Source organism: Hemicordylus capensis, chromosome 3 (genome assembly GCF_027244095.1).
Source record: "Hemicordylus capensis ecotype Gifberg chromosome 3, rHemCap1.1.pri, whole genome shotgun sequence".
Classification (NCBI taxonomy): Eukaryota; Metazoa; Chordata; class Lepidosauria; order Squamata; family Cordylidae; genus Hemicordylus; species Hemicordylus capensis.
Genome location: NC_069659.1, coordinates 192,731,970 through 192,751,244, shown reverse-complemented (window position 1 = coordinate 192,751,244; position 19,275 = coordinate 192,731,970). Strand labels below are relative to the sequence as shown.

Below are 19,275 nucleotides of genomic sequence, written 5' to 3'. Positions count from 1 at the left end.
GAAATCCACAGCAGAACCCAGTTAAAGCCTCTGGGGCTGACAGTACAATCAAAAACAAATAGAATGAATGAATGAATGAATGAGCAGTTGGCACTGCAAAGAAAAAAAGAGAGACAGATAAGACACAGGCACTTTCTCAGTCCCAGGCAAGTCCCAGTCCACCAGTTTCATTCACTCTGTTCTGATCCTTCCTTCTCTGAGAGGCACACTATAAGAGAGAGCTCTCTAGCCTTAAATATATTTTGAAAATCCCCCCTTTGGCTCCCCCCTTCCCCCAAATGGTCATGCAGTTGTCCATTATAACACTTGATCATGACAACAAGCCAACCATCAATAACAACAACAACAACAACAACAACAACAATGGCCCCCAGTGAGGCACTACCTTGGCGTGGTTGTGGGGCTTGTGTGCTCTGAGGAAGGTGAGAGCTATGCCAGAGGTCCAACCATACTGGACAGGTCTCACCAGAGGAGCCAGACAAAGAGTGCCTCTCCCATCAACAATATGGTGAGACTAATTTTAATAAATCTATACCGGATCGGTCTTCGCCCGGGTCAACAAGGACCGCGCCAGGTGCTGGAGTCCCTGGACATCTGGTGGCAAGTGGGCAACAGGACTCAGGATCTTCAGTTGAGCAACCAGGGCTGGAGACTGCAAGGTTACTGGAAGAAACGCCACAACCGGAAAAAATATACGAAAAATGCCAACAAGGAAATAATGATCTGCTATTACAAGTCTAGTCCAACTAGAAGAGGTTATTTAAAAAGAATGTACCAAATTTGGAAAGAGAAGCATCCAGGTACAGAAATAACAGAACAAAGGCTAGCAGACCAAAGAAGATACATAATAAGAAATAAAGTATCCACAGGAGTTGAGCTGGAAGAACTGCATAGAGTAACACAGGCTCAAGATATGGAAGAAGAATTACCACCAATTGAAGATGTTGCTCAGGCGCAGGTAGGAGGAGGTGTTGGAAATAGAGGATGCCACTGTTACTGAACTGTTTCAAAATCAAAACCAGGCAACCTCCCCTTTGTCGTCACCTCAAAAACCCGAATGCCGTTTAACAGAAAAGCAACAAGAACTAAAGCAAAAAATAACTGAGCACATAAACCAAACAACCACCAGGGTTTGACTTCCAGCTCTAAAAACAGTTGCCAAAAAACAACTTGCTCAGGCATTAAAAGATGTCAGTGCTGCACTTGCAGAAATAACAACCAATAATTTGCAAGAAACAAACCAACTAATGTACAGTGCAGCAACAATAACAACACAAGAAATAAGATCAGTTGACCTGTAAAAAAAGAAAGCAGTACATCACCTAAATGGAAGATTTGATTAGAAAATAAAATCTCCAGACTTTGATCAGATGCTAGTAAACTGAAAGATATGTAAGACAAGAAGCTGAAGAATAAAAACACCAAACAGTATCTGATCCTAAAATACCATCTAGATTCAAGGAAAATTAGAGAAGTCCTGGAAATAATAAAGCAGCAAATAACAGCAGTGTCAAAGAAGATTAGCAGATACGAAGCCAGAATTACAAACACAGGCAGCATCTCCAATTCCAGTCGAAATAGAGACGTTTCTACCAAAACATCGAAGGAGAAACTGCAAGAAACATAGAAACACCAAATAAAGAAGAAACAGTGCAATTCTGGGGGAAATTATGGGACAATCCAATAGATTATAATAAAAAAGCAGGCTAGATGAAAGAGGTCGAAAAATGTAACCAACAAATGCAAGATCTAATAATAATACCAGAATTAATAAGTGAAAGAGCAAAGAAAATTAAAAATTGGACTGCGCCAGGCGACGATGAACTGCATGGCTTTTGGCTTAAACACCTAACAAGCCTTCATAAACAACTATCAAAACAGTTCAATCACATTTTGCAAGGAGGTGATATTGAACAATGGCTAACAACTGGGAAAACTCATCTCATCATGAAAGACCCAGCAAAAGGTGCAGTTCCAAGTAATTATAGACCGATAACCTGCCTGCCAACCATGTTCAAATTATTAACTGGAATAATAGCAGATGAAGTGATGCAACACTTATTAACGAACAAACAGCTTCCAGTTGAACAGAAAGGAAATTGCCTGAACACCAGAGGCACAAAAGACCAGCTGCTGATTGACAAAATGATTTTAGAGAATTGCAAGAGAAGAAAAACAAATCTAAGTGTTGCATGGATTGACTACAAAAAAGCCTTCGACTCATTGCCTCACACATGGATACTAAAATGTTTAGAAATGACTGGTGTCAGCAATAACATTCAGATATTTATTTAAAAAGCAATAAGCATGTGGAGTACACAGTTAACAATCAATGGCGAGACACTTGGACAGGTTAGCATTAGAACAGGTATTTTCCAAGGGGACTCACTATCCCCTCTGTTGTTTGTAATCGCCATGACCCCACTTTCACAAATACTAAAACAGGCCTGGGATACCAAACATCTAAAACATCAAGTAAAATCAACCATCTGCTGTACATGGATGATCTGAAGTTGTATGGAAAGTCCCAGTCAGAAATCAAATCACTGCTAAACACTGTCCGTATATTCAGTAGCGATATAGCAATGGAGTTTGGACTAGACAAGTGTGCTGCATTAATAATGAACAGAGGAAAAATAACAAAAACAGAAGGAATAGAACTGCCCAATGGAAGCAACATCAAGAACATGGAAGAGAAAGAACATTACAAATACTTGGGCATTCTCCAGGCTGATAACATGGCACACACTGAAGTTAAAAGAAAAATAGGAAGTGAATACATCAGAAGAGCTATTAAAATCCTAAAGTCCAAACTCAATGGCAGGAACACCATACAAGCCATAAACACCTGGGCTATACCTGTTATCAGATACACTGCAGGAATAATAGACTGGACCCAGGCAGAGCTAGAGATGCTAGATCATAAGACCAGGAAAATCATGACCATCAATCATGCTCTGCACCCCCACAGTGATGTAGATAGCCTATACCTCACTCGCAGCTCAGGTGAAAGAGGAATTCTGCAAGTCCATCAAAGAGTAGAGGAGGAGAAAAGAGGCCTTGAAGAATATATCAAGGACAGTGAAGAAGATGCACTTAAAATGGTCAATAATGAGAAACTATTCAACACCAATGAAACAAAGCAGGCCTACAAGAAAGAACAAGTCAAGAACCGAGCAGAAAAATGGTAAAATAAGCCACTGCATGGTCAGTATTTGCACAATATAAGTGGAAAATCAGACATCACCAAGACCTGGCAATGGCTTAAGAATGTCAGCTTGAAGAAAGAAAGAGAGGGTTTAATACTGGCTGCACAAGAACAGGCACTAAGAACAAATGCAATAAGAGCAAAAGTCGAAAAGTCAACCACAAACAGCAAGTGCCGCCTTTGTAAAGAAGCAAATGAAACAGTGGACCACCTAATCAGCTGTTGTAAAAAGATCGCACAGACTGACTACAAACAAAGGCATGGCAAGGTAGCAGGGATGATACACTGGAACATCTGCAAAAAATACAAGCTACCTGTAGCCAAAAATTGGTGGGACCATCAAATTGAAAAAGTTGAAGAAAATGAAGATGTAAAAATATTATGGGACTTCCGACTACAAACAAACTTCTGCCACACAATACACCAGATATAACTGTAGTCAAGAAGAAAGAAAAACAAGAGAAAATAATCAACATAGCAATACCAGGGGACAGCAGAATAGAAGAAAAAGAAACAGAAAAAATCACCAAATACAAAGATCTACAAATTGAAATTGAAAGGCTGTGGCAGGAAAAGACCAAAATAATCCCAGTGGTAATTGGCGCCCTGGGTGCAGTTCCAAAAGACCTTGAAGAGCACCTCAACACCATAGGGGCCACAGAAATCACCACCAGCCAGTTACAACAAGCAGCTTTACTGGGAACAGCCTATATTCTGCGACGATATCTATAACAACAGCAACAACATTGACAATAAAATTCAGCCATCCCAGGTTCTTGGGAAGGACTTGATGTCTGGATAAAACAAACCAGTCAACAACACCTGTCTGACTGTGTAAACAAGAAATAATAATGGTGATAATAATAATATTAACATATTTCTAATAAGCAAGGAGATTGCAAGCCAATGCCAGAAAACCAACCAGAAGGAGAAAAACAGGCCTCCAAAATGGAGCTTGAAACATTCAAAACAGTTTGAGTAAAAATGTGGCTATTTTTTCTCGAGCTCGAAACAGGCCCTTTATTCTAAGGGTGATTTGTTATGAGCTCGAAAAGTTTTGCACCTCCCAAGGAGCAAGGAGAAAGTATCAATTGGCAGCAAAAAATTATGTGTGGTGAGGCAAACAAAATCTGCTCCACTGAGATTGTGGGGCCAGTCTCTTCTTTGGTGCTATCTTGTGGTACAAGGGACGAAAGCTCTTCATAAGTCTACAACTCACTCTGAGTAGGAAAAAACATGATGTCATGAACCCAAGCTTGCTGTCTCACACATTTGGCTCAACCGAAGAGAGCTCAGGGGATGAGTGTGCAGAATAGATCCCCTTGTAGTATTAGTACATCCCACTTCTAAAGGACCAGCAATGGATTCAAATCTACTTTTCCTTTTCATCTTCAGGAAATGGCACTCATTCTCTAAATGCCTGCCTACAGGCAGTAATGGGCTGGATGAGGGATAACAAATTGAAGCCGAATCCAAGCAAGATGGAGGTGCTCATTGTGGGGGCTCAGAATCTGAGGGGTGAGTTAGATCTTCCTGTGCTGGATGGGGTTACACTCCCCCAGAAAGAGCAGGTGCGCAGCTTGGGAGTACTCCTGGACCCAGGTCTCACCCTGGTATCTCAGGTGGAGGCTATGGCCAGGAGTGCTTTCTATCAGCTTCAGCTGATTCGACAGCTATGTCCATTCCTCGAAGAGGATGACCTCCAAGCAGTGTTGCATCAGCTGGTAACCACCCGGCTTGACTATTGCAATGCGCTCTACATGAGGCTGCCTTTGTACGTAGTCCAGAAACTTCAGTTAGTTCAGAATGCAGCAGCCAGATTGGTCTCTGGGGCAACCCGGAGAGACCATATGATGCCTGTTATGAAACAGTTACACTGGCTGCCAATATGTTTCTGGGCAAAATACAAAGTGCTGGTTATTATCTTTAAAGCCCTGAATGGCTTGGGTCCGAGATATCTTAGAGAGTGCCTTCTTTTACATGATCCCCACCACACGTTAAGATCATCTGGGGAGGTCCGTCTCCAGTTACCTGGTTCGTTTGGTGGCGACTCAGAGGCGGGCCTTTTCTGTAGCTGCTCCCGGGCTGTGGAATGCACTCCCAACAGAAATTCGTAATCTTAATTCTTTAGTACCTTCAAAAGAGACCTTAAAACCCATCTGTTTGGCCTGGCCTTTCAGGGTGTTTAATTAGTTTTAATTGTTTTAATATTAACCTGGTTTTCAGGGTTTTAATTGTTTTGATTGTTTTTAAAGATGTTTTTAAATTGGTGTTTATATTTGTATTTCTGTTTTAATTGTTTTTAATGATTTCTGTTTTTTTAACTGTAACTGTAGCCAGCTCAGAAGGGCGGTATAAAAATTGAATAAATAAATAAATAAATAAATAAATAAATAAATAAATAATAAAATGGACAGCCATCAGAATTCACTGGCCTGGTGTGCAGAGCCTCTTTGCACTAGTTCTCTCCCCCCCACCCCCGCCCCGCCGATCTGGCTCCCTGCCCTGCCTCCCCCCCACAGTTGCCCCCTGCCATCTGGGCAGAGAGCCCCCAAATGTGCCGAAAATGGCATGACCTGTCATTTGGGAGTCAGAAGGGCCCAAGGAAGGAGGTATCACCACCTCTGCCACCATCCCCACCTCGGTTGCCCCTCTCTGCACCTCTACCACCACATGGTTCTCTCTGCCTCCCCAGCAGCTGATCCAGCCTGCTGTCCCGTCACCCCACTGTCTTAAGTCACCCAGGTGGGCCCACGGAGGGAGCTTTCGCCGCCCTCTCTGCCACCATCTCTGCTGCCTCAGTCTAATGTTGTACATGTCAAGACCCACCCCGTTTTCATTGGTCGAGGCTGCGGCAGGGCTTGCCACGTATGTCCTTAGCCTTTTATATATATAGAAGACTGGGGTACAAAGAGCGGGATTTGGGAGAACAGGCATCACAGGAGACAGCAGAACCATTGCCCCCATCCCATCCTGAGGACAACCCTCTACCTATATTATCAGATTCTGAGGACTCCCTTGAAATCTCACTAGAGGTAGAGGAATCACTGCCCCATCACAGGAGCCTACAGTTAAGAAATAGGTCATGGCCCCTTTAAATGACAATTGCTGCTGGGAGGAGCCTGAGACAGGCAAGCCTATCTAAGGTCTCAGCCTAGAAGAACAGTTGCTGAAGAAATTTATTGTAGAAGTATTGTTTTATTCTAGTCCTGCTCCTGCATAGATCTGATTCCCTGGTTTCTGACCTCAGCCTGTTTGACCTTGGTTCCCGTTTTTCTCGGAGACTATGCCTTCCTGATTCGTGACCTCCATCTGCTGACCCAACCTTGCACCTATGGGTGAGTCTGTGCTGTGGGATGACCATATACATGACCAAAGAACTTTGCTAGTTATGTAAAGTTACTGTTATGTAAAAGTGGCAATATTATTTTGGGTTATATAGAAACCTTTAAGTTAGCCAACTGTCCCTGTTGACAAAAGGCCAAGAAGCAATAGTCACCTATTGCTTCTAACTGCTACTGAGAATGAAACTTCAAAGAATAAGCCAGTTTTTCTTCCTAACAAGATGTGATTGTGTCCACACCCAAGATGACTCTTCTTACACATACCACTATCTCAATGGTGGGCTAAATAACATCATCATTTACCTATTGGAAGTTATCCTCTGAGCCATAAATATATAATGCATCTTTTTCAACTTGTCCCCACTTCTGCATTTTGTTTGATTTCCCCCCCTGTGGTGGAATCAAACTTCAAGGCAATTGTTTTAACTTTGGGCTTCTCCCAGAACCAACTGTTGATAAGAGTATCTGAATAGGAACTCTGACAGAGTTCCCAAGTGTCCAAAGATAATGCCAGCCTAGTGGACTCCCTGAAATGTCCTGATCCAGTAAGGGCAATGAATATATATGGGAGGCTGTATTTTCTGATGGATCAAGGAAAGCAATGCAAAAGGGTTCTTGCTTTGGGTTCTTGCCTCTTAATCTAGCAATTGGCACTGTGCATAATTTCTGATCAGGACTGAGAAAGATAGTTGACAGTGGTAATCAGTTGGGAGAGGCAATAAATCCTGCCCCCACTTTCTCCATCAGAGGAGGGAACAGCACATGTGAGATGTTTTATGTTGTCTCTAAATAATTGCTGCATTTAACGGTGGTGTTTCAGCTTCTAATCCACTCCTGAACTGAATGGGGGAATGTATGGGGCATATCTGAGTGCTCCTCTGCCATACATAGAAAGCTACTTGATCAAAGGGAACACTAGGCTACAACAATTCTCCCAAGGACCTTATTTTATGTGCAGAGCTTTTCCTATGGAAAATCATTTTAATCAGCATTTCAGTATTTGCATGAGAAGCCACAAAATAGTTTTATCATGTGATAAGCTTTTTGTCTAGACTGGGCCGCAGTACAAACTGAGGTGGTTCCTTGTTCCACTTTTCCGCTCCTGATTAAATGTTCTCTCAGTTTTGTGGAATATTGCCCCACTGATGTGCCTAGTGTCAACGCACGGTACCTTTTCACCCTCAGCAAACTCTTGCAGAATGATTTTCCTCTCCATGCACACATCATCGACTAAGTCTTCTGAATGGAAACTTTCATGCAGAGTTGGAAAGAACGTCAGCTGACCACAACCCATTCCTCTTTCTCCTCCATTTAGCATCAGTTCTATATAAATAGGAAGAACAGGAGGTCAATGGCAGTACCGACACCAAATGAATAGTTTTCCAATAGTAACACATTCTGCTTTGGAAAACATGGAATCTATTAAAGGCTGAAACCAGAAGCTTTACTATGGTACAGTAGCAGCTGGTGGGCACTGGAATGCGGGGGGGGGGGGGGGGGGGGGGAGAACCTGGTCACTGATGTAGAAGCCTCCCCCCCCACCCCCACCCCCCCACACACCCTTCCTTCACATCAGCAGGCTTGAGTAGTTACTCAGGCCTGCCAGGATTGAGGAAAACAGAAAAAGAAAAAAAGCAGAAAAGCAGGGGCAAAAGTAGAAAACAGAAAGGTTTTGTGGGGTGGGGGGAAGACAGCAGAAAGCAAAAAAAAAAAACAGGGCAAAAAGCAGGAGAAAAGGCAGAATGCAGAAAGGAAAGGCAAAAAGCAGAAAGAGGGACAGAAGGGAGAAAGCAGGGACTGCATCCCTCCTCCCACCAAACAAACAAGCTAGTAAAAGATCAGACTTACCAGCAGCCAGGGAATCCTCTGGGAGCGTCTTCTAGCCCCTCCTTCTCTGCCTGCTCTTTTGGTCTTACTGGCTGGAACAGCTGCTATTCAAGCTGCTCCAGCCAATCTGATTCCTGGGGACTCCTCCTGGCACTGCCCCAGGAAGAAAGGAAGAAAACATATTAAAAATATACTCCCTGAAGCAACCAGGAAGTGCATTTTAAACCCATTATTTTAGTTCTTCCTGGGGGCAGTGCCAGGAGGAGCCACCTATGAATCAGATTGGCTGGAGCAGCTTGAGTAGCAGCTGCTCCAGCTAGTAAGACCAACACAATAAGTTACAGGCAGGAGAGGAGGGGATGGAAGAAGCTCCCTGCTCAGAAGGTTTCCCTGGCTGCTGGTAAGTCTGATCCTTTATTAGCTTGTTTGTTTTTGTTGGGGGTGGGGGCACTCCCCCCCCCGCCCTTACTGACCAGCCTCCACTGCTATGGTACAATGAAGAACTGTCTTGAATGTTTCATCTATCATAACACTCTGAGCAGTCAGAAGTTCATTCATTTATTTTTCTGCCCAACTCTGTAAATGGGCTTGACCAATTCCAGGTGTAATAAAAAAACAAAACGATGCCTAACATCCTGACCAATGAAGCACCAGTGCAATAGGAGAAGCATCGATGATTTCCAAAAAGTTCAACTAAGTCAGCTCCACTGCTGGCACATTTTGATTACTCCCCTTTCCCAGAAAGCACTCTGACACTTAAAATTATGTCCATGAGGGTCATGCCATCTTCAGGGATATATTTTTGGGTAACAATCTTTCCAGAGGAAAAGATTGCCCCCCACACATACTAGCACCAGTGCAGTTTTGGTCTGGTACTCCTGTTGCACAGGTGCTTCATTAGTCAGGATGTTAGCCATGGAGAGGCTGATGCTAGGAGGAAAGAAGCAGATGCGAATATGATGGATATTTATATACCACTTTTCAAGAAGTTCCCAAAGCGTTTTACATAGATATAAATAAAAACAATAGCTCCCGGTCCCTAAAGGGCTCACAATCTAAAAAAGAAACATTAGACAGACACCAGCAACAGTCACAGGAGATGGGGCTGTGCTGGGGATGGATAGGGCCAGTTGTTCTCCCCCGCTCAATAAAGAATCACCACTTTTAAAAGGCGCCTCTTTGCTCACTTTGCAAGATCTTTTGATCATTAGCTTACCTGAAGTTTTCATGTTTTGATTAAAAGCAGCCAATAGTCTCTGCATTTGACTGACACAATGACACTGGACGAAGATGGCTACAAACCTGTCTTACTGTGTTGTTTTTCTAATCAACCCCCTCCCCACTTCTGCCAATGCTGCTAGGTCCCTGGGGGTGGGTATGTGTGACAGGCATGGATGAAAAGAATGCAGAGGAAGGATTTAGGCCAGGGCTACAGCACTCTGGCCATATTGTTTGCCCCATTTCCACATAGATATCTGCATATATGAATATATCTCCTTCCCTAAGATAATTTATCTGGCTCCCAACCTGGCTGATTTTGGATGCAGGTTAAAACTACTTTTATTCTAAAAGGCTTTTAACTCTTTGGTCTGATATTTTAGGGTGTGGGTTTTTTGGCTATTCTTTTTGCTGCTACATATTTTATATATTTTGTTTTTAAATAATTATTGAAGGTAGCTGGTAATTTTAAAAGAAAAGTAGAGCCAACCCCCCACCCCCGGCCCCCAAACCTCTACATGTAAATTCAAATCTGAGAATAGAATTGAGAATTTCCTCAACTTTGTGTGTCAACTTTAGTTAGAATTCTTGAGTATAGAAAATTTGGATTAAAGTAATATAAAATGGGGACTAAACATGTGAATGCACTGGACATAAACAGAACCAGGGAGAGAGAAGGAGTGCTTTTCTTTATAACAGGGCATGGGGCACAAAATCTTCCTTTTAAAAAGGCCCTGTCCCCTACCCCAAACAAAAAAATCTTGTGTATTAAGGGTTGCAACTAGTTCTCCATGTCTAAGAGGACAGCCTTTTATCTTGACCAGCTGTTTCTTTTAAATGTACAATAAAATGAAAAAGCTGATTTTATTGTAATATGCTATTTGTAGGGGTGGAGGTTCCTATTCGTTTTCATTTTTTTTACTCCTTGTTGTACACTGCCCTAGGCTTCCTTTTGGCAGGAAAGCAGAATAAATGTTTAAAACAAAACACATTTATGCTAATTCCAAGTACTCATTCTGTTTTTCCATTTCCTTCTTTTGGATGGCAGTGCTGATGTGATCTTATTTTCAAGAATTTTATTCATCTCTAGAGGAGATGAACAATAACAAAATAGTCTTTGTTCACAGTTCTGCTGTAGAGTCCAGTGCATACCAAACTATATTATGGGATGGATGGGAAAAGTGAGTACAAACCTACTTCTCTCTGTGAAAATTAACTCCTAATTTAAAATGTAATATCGATTTGTGAATTTTTGTTAGTGGGCTGAAGCCACAGATGTCCTTGAAACATGTGTACATTAAAAGCTGTGCCAGCATTTGCCTCTTGCTGCTTGTGAAAATACATGCTGCTTGTGAAAGATTGTTTCCCATTCCATGACTTAGCAAAGATTCATTTTATGGGTGCTGTGTTGGCCCTTTTCAGTACATAACACCAGGCTTAGTACATAACACCAGTATAGTGCTTCATTCATTCATTCATTCATTCATTCATTCGATTTCTATGCCACCCTTCCAAAAACGGCTCAGGGCGGTTTACACAGAGAAATAACAAACAAATAAGATGGCTCCCTGTCCCCAAAGGGCTCACAATCTAAAAAGAAACATAAGATACAGGAGAAACTCGGAAAATTAGAATATCGTGCAAAAGTCCATTAATTTCAGTAATGCAAATTAAAAGGTGAAACTGATATATGAGACAGACGCATTACATGCAAAGCGAGATAAGTCAAGCCTTAATTTGTTATAATTGTGATGATCATGGCGTACAGCTCATGAAAACCCCAAATCCACAATCCCAGAAAATTAGAATATTACATGGAACCAAGAAGACAAGGATTGAAGAATAGAACAATATGGGACCTCTGAAAAGTATACAGTGTACTGTGCTTGATTGGCCAGCAAACTCGCCTGACCTGACCCCATAGAGAATCTATGGGGCATTGCCAAGAGAAGGATGAGAGACATGAGACCAAACAATGCAGAAGAGCTGAAGGCCGCTAATGAAGCATCCTGGTCTTCCATAATACCTCATCAGTGCCACAGGCTGATAGCATCCATGCCACGCCGCATTGAGGCAGTAATTGCTGCAAAAGGGGCCCAAACCAAGTACTGAATACATATGCATGCTTATACTTTTCAGAGGTCCGATATTGTTCTATTCTTCAATCCTTGTCTTCTTGGTTCCATGTAATATTCTAATTTTCTGAGATTGTGGATTTGGGGTTTTCATGAGCTGTACGCCATGATCATCACAATTATAACAAATTAAGGCTTGACTTATCTCGCTTTGCATGTAATGCGTCTGTCTCATATATCAGTTTCACCTTTTAATTTGCATTACTGAAATTAATGGACTTTTGCACGATATTCTAATTTTCCGAGTTTCACCTGTAGATACCAGCAACAGTCACTGGAAGTACTGTGCTGGGGGTGGATAGGGCCAGTTACTCTCCCCCTGGTAAATAAAGAGAATCACCACGTTAAAAGGTGCTTCTTTGCCAAGTTAGCAGGGCTTGAGTGTTCACAGACGCTGTTTAATCACAGTAACCCATAAAGTAGATCATTATTACTATCTCCATACTATAAACGGAGAGGCTGAAGCAAGAGTGGCATGTTCAAGGGCCCTAGTGAATTCATAGCAGAAGAGAATCCTAATCAGGGACTTCCTGATTCACAGGTCAATTGGCTAGCCACTACACCATTTCTTCCAATGACATTTACAATTTCAAGTATCCTCTGAATCAAATAACTTTCACTAAATTTATTGGATTAACTTCCTCTCTCTTGCAAACCTATTTCCTAGTGGCTGTTAGATTGCTGCCAAAGAATTCATATACCAAATTGATATTCTATAGCTTCATATGCCTCATGCATTATTGGAGTTATCCTAAGGAACAGTTTACCCTGGAATGTTACCTTGTTTTCCCTCAGGAGCTGGAGCAGATGCACTCTCTTGTGTCTGGTGATCCTGAAAATGGGAATTATGCAACTGCAATGAAATCATGGGGTTCTCAACACGTCGACACTGAACTGGAGAACAAGAGCAACTTACTGCATGAAGGTGATGATCTCCATCCACACAAGCAAGGGCAGGAAGGTGATGTCTCTCCCCTGTTTGTTCATAGATGTGCACTGCCTTGGAACACAGATGTTCCATTTAGCTGTCATAGTTAATTGCCCTTGCTAGACCTCTCCTCTGAATTTGTCTAACCCTCCTTTTAAAGCCATCTAAGCTATTGGACACCATTGTATTTTGTATAGTAACTTTATAAACCTCGGCCATATCCTTACTTCTCTGTACTTGTACTTTTAACCCTCCTAATAACTTTACTTGTCTCTTCAAACTTTCTAGTACTAGCCCTTTGCTACATCTGTGGTCCTTATTTGAATCAAGGTCCTGTATGTCTCCTGTTTGCCTGGGAGGGAAACCGCCATTGACAAACACTTAAATCCCCCCTCCCCCTTGAGCTGGAACATGGCCACCATGGCTTCTATTTACTAAAATAAAACAACCAATTTCAAAACAGTGACTGACATGATGTACAGGTCTAATGGGGATGGAAGACATCAGTGGTGTAGACACAGAAAGAGTGGTGCTGTTTTTTCTGACTGGCAGTTGCACAAGTAGTGTCTTCATATTGTCTGCCATTGTGGCAAATGGGAGAAACAGCAGGGAAACCCAGTTTCACAAACAGCAACTGTCAATCGGGAAAAAGCGGTGGTGGTGCTACTTCCAATATCAGCCAAGGTTTACAAAGTCATGTTTAGTTTGGCCCACAGGAATGTCTAATGGGTACCCATGATAGCCATACATGATCTAATGCAGAGGTGCTACTTGTGCAACTTGGAGCCAGTTTTTGACTTTTTCTAGGTATTGCACACATCAGCAAAATTGGGTTGACAGGGATCATGGTGGGACAGAAACACTGCCTAATGGCAGTGACAATAACTCAGAGCAGGGATGTGCACAAGCTGGTTCAGCACCTCCTCTGGGAAGCACCGAACTGGCTTGGGCTGCCACAACTGAACTGGTTCGATGAGGTGAGGAATGGTTCCCTTAAGGAACTGGAAAACAGGTCCTTACCTGCTCTGCTGCCACTTTTCTGAGTGTAGTGCTAGCCCTAGCAATGGTTGTCTGGGGCTGCAGCCTGTGCGGAAGGTGGCTGCAGCCTGTGTGGAAGGTGCCACACATGACACTCAGCATGCTGTTGCTGACCACACAAATGGCTCCCATGCATGCACAGACTACAAGGAACAGCGCCACAGCCCTGTATGGCCATTGCTAGGGTGAGTGTCATGCCCAGAAAAGCAGCGGAATGGTAGTGGAGCAGGTAAGGACCTGCCTACTGGCTCCTTAAGGGAACTGCTCCCTGCCCCACCCGCCCATGCACAGTTCATGCACATCCTCACCTCCTAGTCTCTGAAAAGTCTGAATCTATTCCACTGACCTCATCCCAATGGTGCTTTTGTAATGTATTGAGTTCTGCCTTTCCTCTAAGCTGCCTAGGCTTTTTTCTTGGTGTCTAGCAATATCTGTGAGCCAACAGGAATAGGTGCCAAAATGCCAAAGGAGAGAGCCATCTCCCTTAATGATTTTGAAAAGCTGATATTGTTAAGAAGCCAGAAGAGTGTTTTCCTCCCACTCTTCATCCCCAAAGCATATTACCTTGTTTCTCAGTGCCACAAGTGTATGATGGATGATTCTGAACCGAATTCTCTTCCTCATCCGGGAAGGGCCTTCATACCCATCTAGAATCCATCTCGAGGCAGAAGGGACTAATGCAGATCCCCAGGGGCCTCCTCTCCTAAAAAGTTGCTCTTCAACATCTATCCAGGCCTTTGCTGATTGATTGTAGACACATAGTAACCTCTGTGGGAAAAGACTCACTCAGACTATAGACTTGTGCCTTCACCTCTCACTTGAAAACAATGGGTAACGTTTGCACAACTTTGATGGGGCAGAACTGCTCTGTTGCACAACACCCTTGGCAGTGTTTACACAGCAGCATGGGCAGTGCTCCTTCCATCCATATTACCTTGTGCTGCATCTGAACCAGCATTTTTTTTTAAAAAAAAAAATCTATTTATTATGTTATGCTGGTTCACATCAAAATCCAGGTGGACTGGCACCACCTACACTGCTGCTCATGACTCAAGCACCCATGCTGCTGCAGAATAAGGCAGTTCTGCTACAAATTAAAATTGCTCAATCATAGTTGTGCCATACCACATCCATTATTTAGCATAATTTCACGCTGTAGCATGGCTTAACTGTGATTGTGCAATTTTAAGTCCTAGTGGAACAGCCCTCTTCTGCAACAGTGCAGCCAGTGTTTGAGATGCATGCTGACCAGTGGTGCTGAAACGTCTGTATTTTGCTGCACAGAATGCAGTTTTTTGAAACCTGTTAATAATGATGTTCTAACTATAAAATGTGCCCCACCTTCATAATCTATTACAATCAAAATTTAGGAAACCTAATACATTCTATTGCATGAAGTACAAACCATTTTAAATATTAAAAACAATATTCATCTACTTGCAGACTGCAGTATTCAAGTAAATTGAATAAAAAAAACAATTTGTTATTCATCAGTCACAATTCATGTAGCCGCTATGTACCCCTATAAATGGATTGATGTCACAGTAGAATAAGCCCCACTGGAAAAACCCAGTTTCATGCTGGTTACTTATTGATTTCACTTTATTTTTAAATTTTCTCACTTAGGAACATAGGAAGCTGCCATATACTGAGTCAGACCATTCGTCTATCTGTTTATTTTATTTGTTTTATTTCTCTTTGTAAACCGCCCTGAGCCATTTTTGGAAGGGCGGTATAGAAATTGAATTATTATTTCTTGTTTACACAGTCAGACAGGTGTTATTGACTGGTTTGTTTTATCCAGACATCGAGTCCTTCCCAAGGACCTGGGATGCCAGAATTTTATTGTCAATGGTTATAGATATCGTCGCAGAATATAGGCTGTTCCCAGTAAAGCTGCTTTTTGTAATTGGCTGATGGTGATTTCTGTGGCCCCTATGGTATTGAAGTGCTCTTCAAGGTCTTTTGGAACTGCACCCAGGGCGCCAATTACCACTGGGATTATTTTGGTCTTCTTCTGCCACAGCCTTTCAATTTCAATTTGTAGATCTTCTTCTTCTTCTTCTTCTTCTTCTTCTTCTTCTTCTTCTTCTTCTTCTTCTTCTTCTTCTTCTTCTTCTTATCATCATCATCATCATCATCATCATCATCATCATCATTATCTAGCTCAGTATTGTCTTCACAGACTGGCAACGGCTTCTCCAAGGTTGCAGGTTGGAATCTCTCTCAGCCCTATCTTGGAGAAGCTAGGGAGGGAACTTGGAACCTAGATGCTTTTCCCAGAGCGGCTCCATCCCCTGAGGATGGATATCTTACAGTGCTCACACTTCTAGTCTCCCATTAATATGCAACCAGGGTAGACCCTACTTAGCTAAGGTGACAAGTCATGCTTGCTACCACACCAGACCTGTGTGTAAACAGGACTGTGGAATGAAAACATTTCTAATCTCAGTCGAGTTACTGGAGTTAATGGCACACACACTTCTAAGACCATTTCAAACATGAATGAGGTCAGAAGGTAAACAAACAAACGTGGCTAGGGCTGACAGGTCTGAAAGAGCTTCTGCTTTAGTGTGTTCAGCTCTTTTCTCTACTTCCTATTCAACTAATCTCTGGTTCAGTAATCAGTAAACCAATGTTTCCCTAAACATAACTCTCTCACATTTTCTACTGACCTCATGACTGCTTATTAAAGCAATGCTGATTGCACTCCAAACAGAGCATTGTATTATGACCCATTGATTTTTGGTGTCCAGGTTGCCAGGAAACTGCAGATACAGTGACATTTCTGCCACCTTGATACACCACCCCTTGTAAAATTTTGGAAGGTAGTCGAAATGTCTAAATAAATGCAACATATGTACTGCCAATGACTTTATGAAAAAGGAATACAATTTAGATAATATGCTGTACCAGTGCAAGTCAGGATGTCAGCCACTAATAATTTAAAAACCCAGTTTCCTCCTTTCCCCCGATAGTAGCCTAAAATAGTTTTGCATTCCTAGCAAGATCAGTTCTAGGTTTCTTACCTGAACACAGTCCTTGTACAAAACTGCGTAGAGTTCTTGGCCACACCTCCTGTATTTTTCTAAACATGATACAAAGTCCTGATGAAAGTATAAGAATGGTGCATTTGTGAATGGTGTGTATTATTTGCAGCAAAAGAAATGCACAAACCTCAGATCTGAAATAAAAGCTTACACATTTGATCTTCACAGTTGAAGAGTAAACTTCCAGGTTATTTTGGAAGTCATGGTGGCAACATCGAGACTTCAAAGGAAGTCTAGCCCTCAAATCTAAATTCTGATTTAAAAATCTGAATTTCAAAATGTCATTGTTGTAAGTATTGATTAATTTATTAAAATAAGAAACTAGTCTCGAACACTCCTTTTGCTAGAAGAATCAGGTTTGTAGCCACACCTCTCTTAACAGCTCAAGTGATTACAGAATGCATCTATATACAGTGGTCCCTCGACTTACAAACTACTCGACATAAGTATTTTTCGAGTTACAAACGGCAGTTTTAGATCCGGTTTTAGATGCGGTTTTTTCGACTTACAAATTTTTAGATGGGGTTTCCTCGACTTACGAATTTTACATGCGGTTTCCTTGACTTGCCTGCCTGTTTACTGCCTGTTTATTCTTGAAAAGAAATGTTCCTGTGCAGTTTGCAAGCCTTACTGGGGGTCTGGGTCTTTTTTCTAGGCTCCGGAACGCATTAATCCGTTCCCAATGCATTCCTATGGGAAACCGCTTTTCGACTTATGAATTTTTCGACTTACAAATGTGCATTCGGAACGGATTAATTTCGTAAGTAGAGGGACCACTGTATATAATTCTCCTGGGTGTGCCTTGGAATGTGCGTACCGGCGCTCAGCTGATTGGCTGGGCAGTGGACCTGCCTGATTGGCTGAGGCGCACCCAGGAGGATTGGTCGACATGGCGGTGGGTCCGGCCGTGGAGGCAAGGTCCAGGAGGGGGGAAAGAAAGTGGGGGGGGGCAGAAGTGGCAGTGGGGAGGAGAGGTGGCTGGGCCTGGAAGCGTAGACTGGTGCAGAAGGTGTGGGGGGGGGGGGAAGAGGTAACCGCCAGCCCCAAAGAGCACACATATGCTCTGTGCGGGGTTGGCTAGTTGAAGTTTATTAGTTAAGTTTAACTTAATAGCCCACCCTTATTGTCACAGCTTTGTACAACATAATGGATAGCTCCGATTTCTGAACAGTGCAGCATCATACAAAACTTTAAGATGGATATACAAGCCTCACTGTACCTTTTCATTTAAAAAAAATTAGTCTGGCACTTCTAAGTTTGACAGAGAAGAAGAAAAGGAAAACAGCAAGGTGTTCAAGAGAAGGCATTCTTAGGTTGTTAGAATACCTGGGTTATAGTTACTCAGATGTAGCTTTGTACTTGTATGCGCAGGTTGTCCCTGGGTATGGCTTATAGGATGCAGTAGATAAATGGCTCTTCCCCCTCAGCCACCATTGAACTCTAAGGTTGCCAACCTTAGAGGAATGATGTGGAGTTTCCAGGAACTGGCAGCAATCTCTAGGTGATTATAGAAATTAATCCTGGAAATTCTGATGGCTTGATATTGTGAAAAATATTAGGAAAAAAATTATGGGGTAGGCCTCCAGGAATAGCACCAAAGTTGGCAACCCTATTTTGCAGCTGGTTCCACTCCCTGTCAGTATTTTGCACTTGACTCGGTTAGTGGACTTCAAAAAAGTCTAATAAGAAACAAAGGAGATCCTGCAAGCCTGAAGTCTGCCCATGCTTGATCTATAAAATTTCCAGGTTCTATAACTTAAAGATGTTTTAGATATCACTTTTTCTAGCACATGTAGTAAATACTCCAGTGCATTGGTTTACCAACACACTGGTGTACGTACCTGTACTTCCACTGCCATTCAGAAATAACGAGGGGGGGGGGGCAACTCTTGTCCAAAGGCAATCTTGACTGCTCACTTTTTTTTTTTTTAACTGCAGGAGGCACAATCTATTTCTCTTGGACAAGTATAATTGAAATCACTGCAATCTGTACAAGATCACAATACCTATACACTGGAGCAACTCCTATTCATTTCAATGAAGCTTCCACAAGAGATATTCTTTGTTTGTTGTACACAACAGTTTTAGGATAGTTTTGGCCAAAACCCGTTAATGAACACTGAGCCAAAAGAACACTAAGAAAAGAGGAAAGACAATTGTCCCAGGTAAGGTTAGTTAAATTGCCTCAGTGTTGGAATGCTGAGCAGAGTGTGTTAGCTGGACTTTACCAACTAGTGGACTTCAAACGCACTGCATCTATACCACAGACACAGCAGTTCTTCACAACGAACTGCCTGGCTGCTGCTCGCACTGGGATATAATTAAGTTAATGCACTGCAAGGCCTACATGGTGCCAATTGACACTGGCTGGGATCCAGTTCTGCGCCCATGCTCAACCAGCATCTCCCCTGCAGGAATCCCCTGTATAGCACTGATGGAAATCATTACACTTTGTTTGTTTAAAGCATCATTAAGCTTATAATCACAGTGGTGGCCTCCCAAAGCTATTCTACAACTCATACCAAAC

General features: G+C 42.4%; 1 protein-coding gene across 1 annotated transcript in view; it reads right to left on the bottom strand.

Moving 5' to 3' along the window:
• Positions 1-19,275, bottom strand: part of LOC128350960 (WD repeat- and FYVE domain-containing protein 4-like) — a 286,030-nt gene that overhangs the window by 111,110 nt on the left and 155,645 nt on the right. Inside the window, exons 29-32 of the mRNA XM_053309906.1 lie at positions 16,728-16,805; positions 14,263-14,466; positions 12,513-12,564; positions 7,724-7,875 (exon numbers count right to left, since the gene is read on the bottom strand). Coding sequence (XP_053165881.1) covers positions 7,724-7,875; positions 12,513-12,564; positions 14,263-14,466; positions 16,728-16,805 — 486 coding nt within the window. The remainder of the gene's footprint in view (positions 1-7,723; positions 7,876-12,512; positions 12,565-14,262; positions 14,467-16,727; positions 16,806-19,275) is intronic.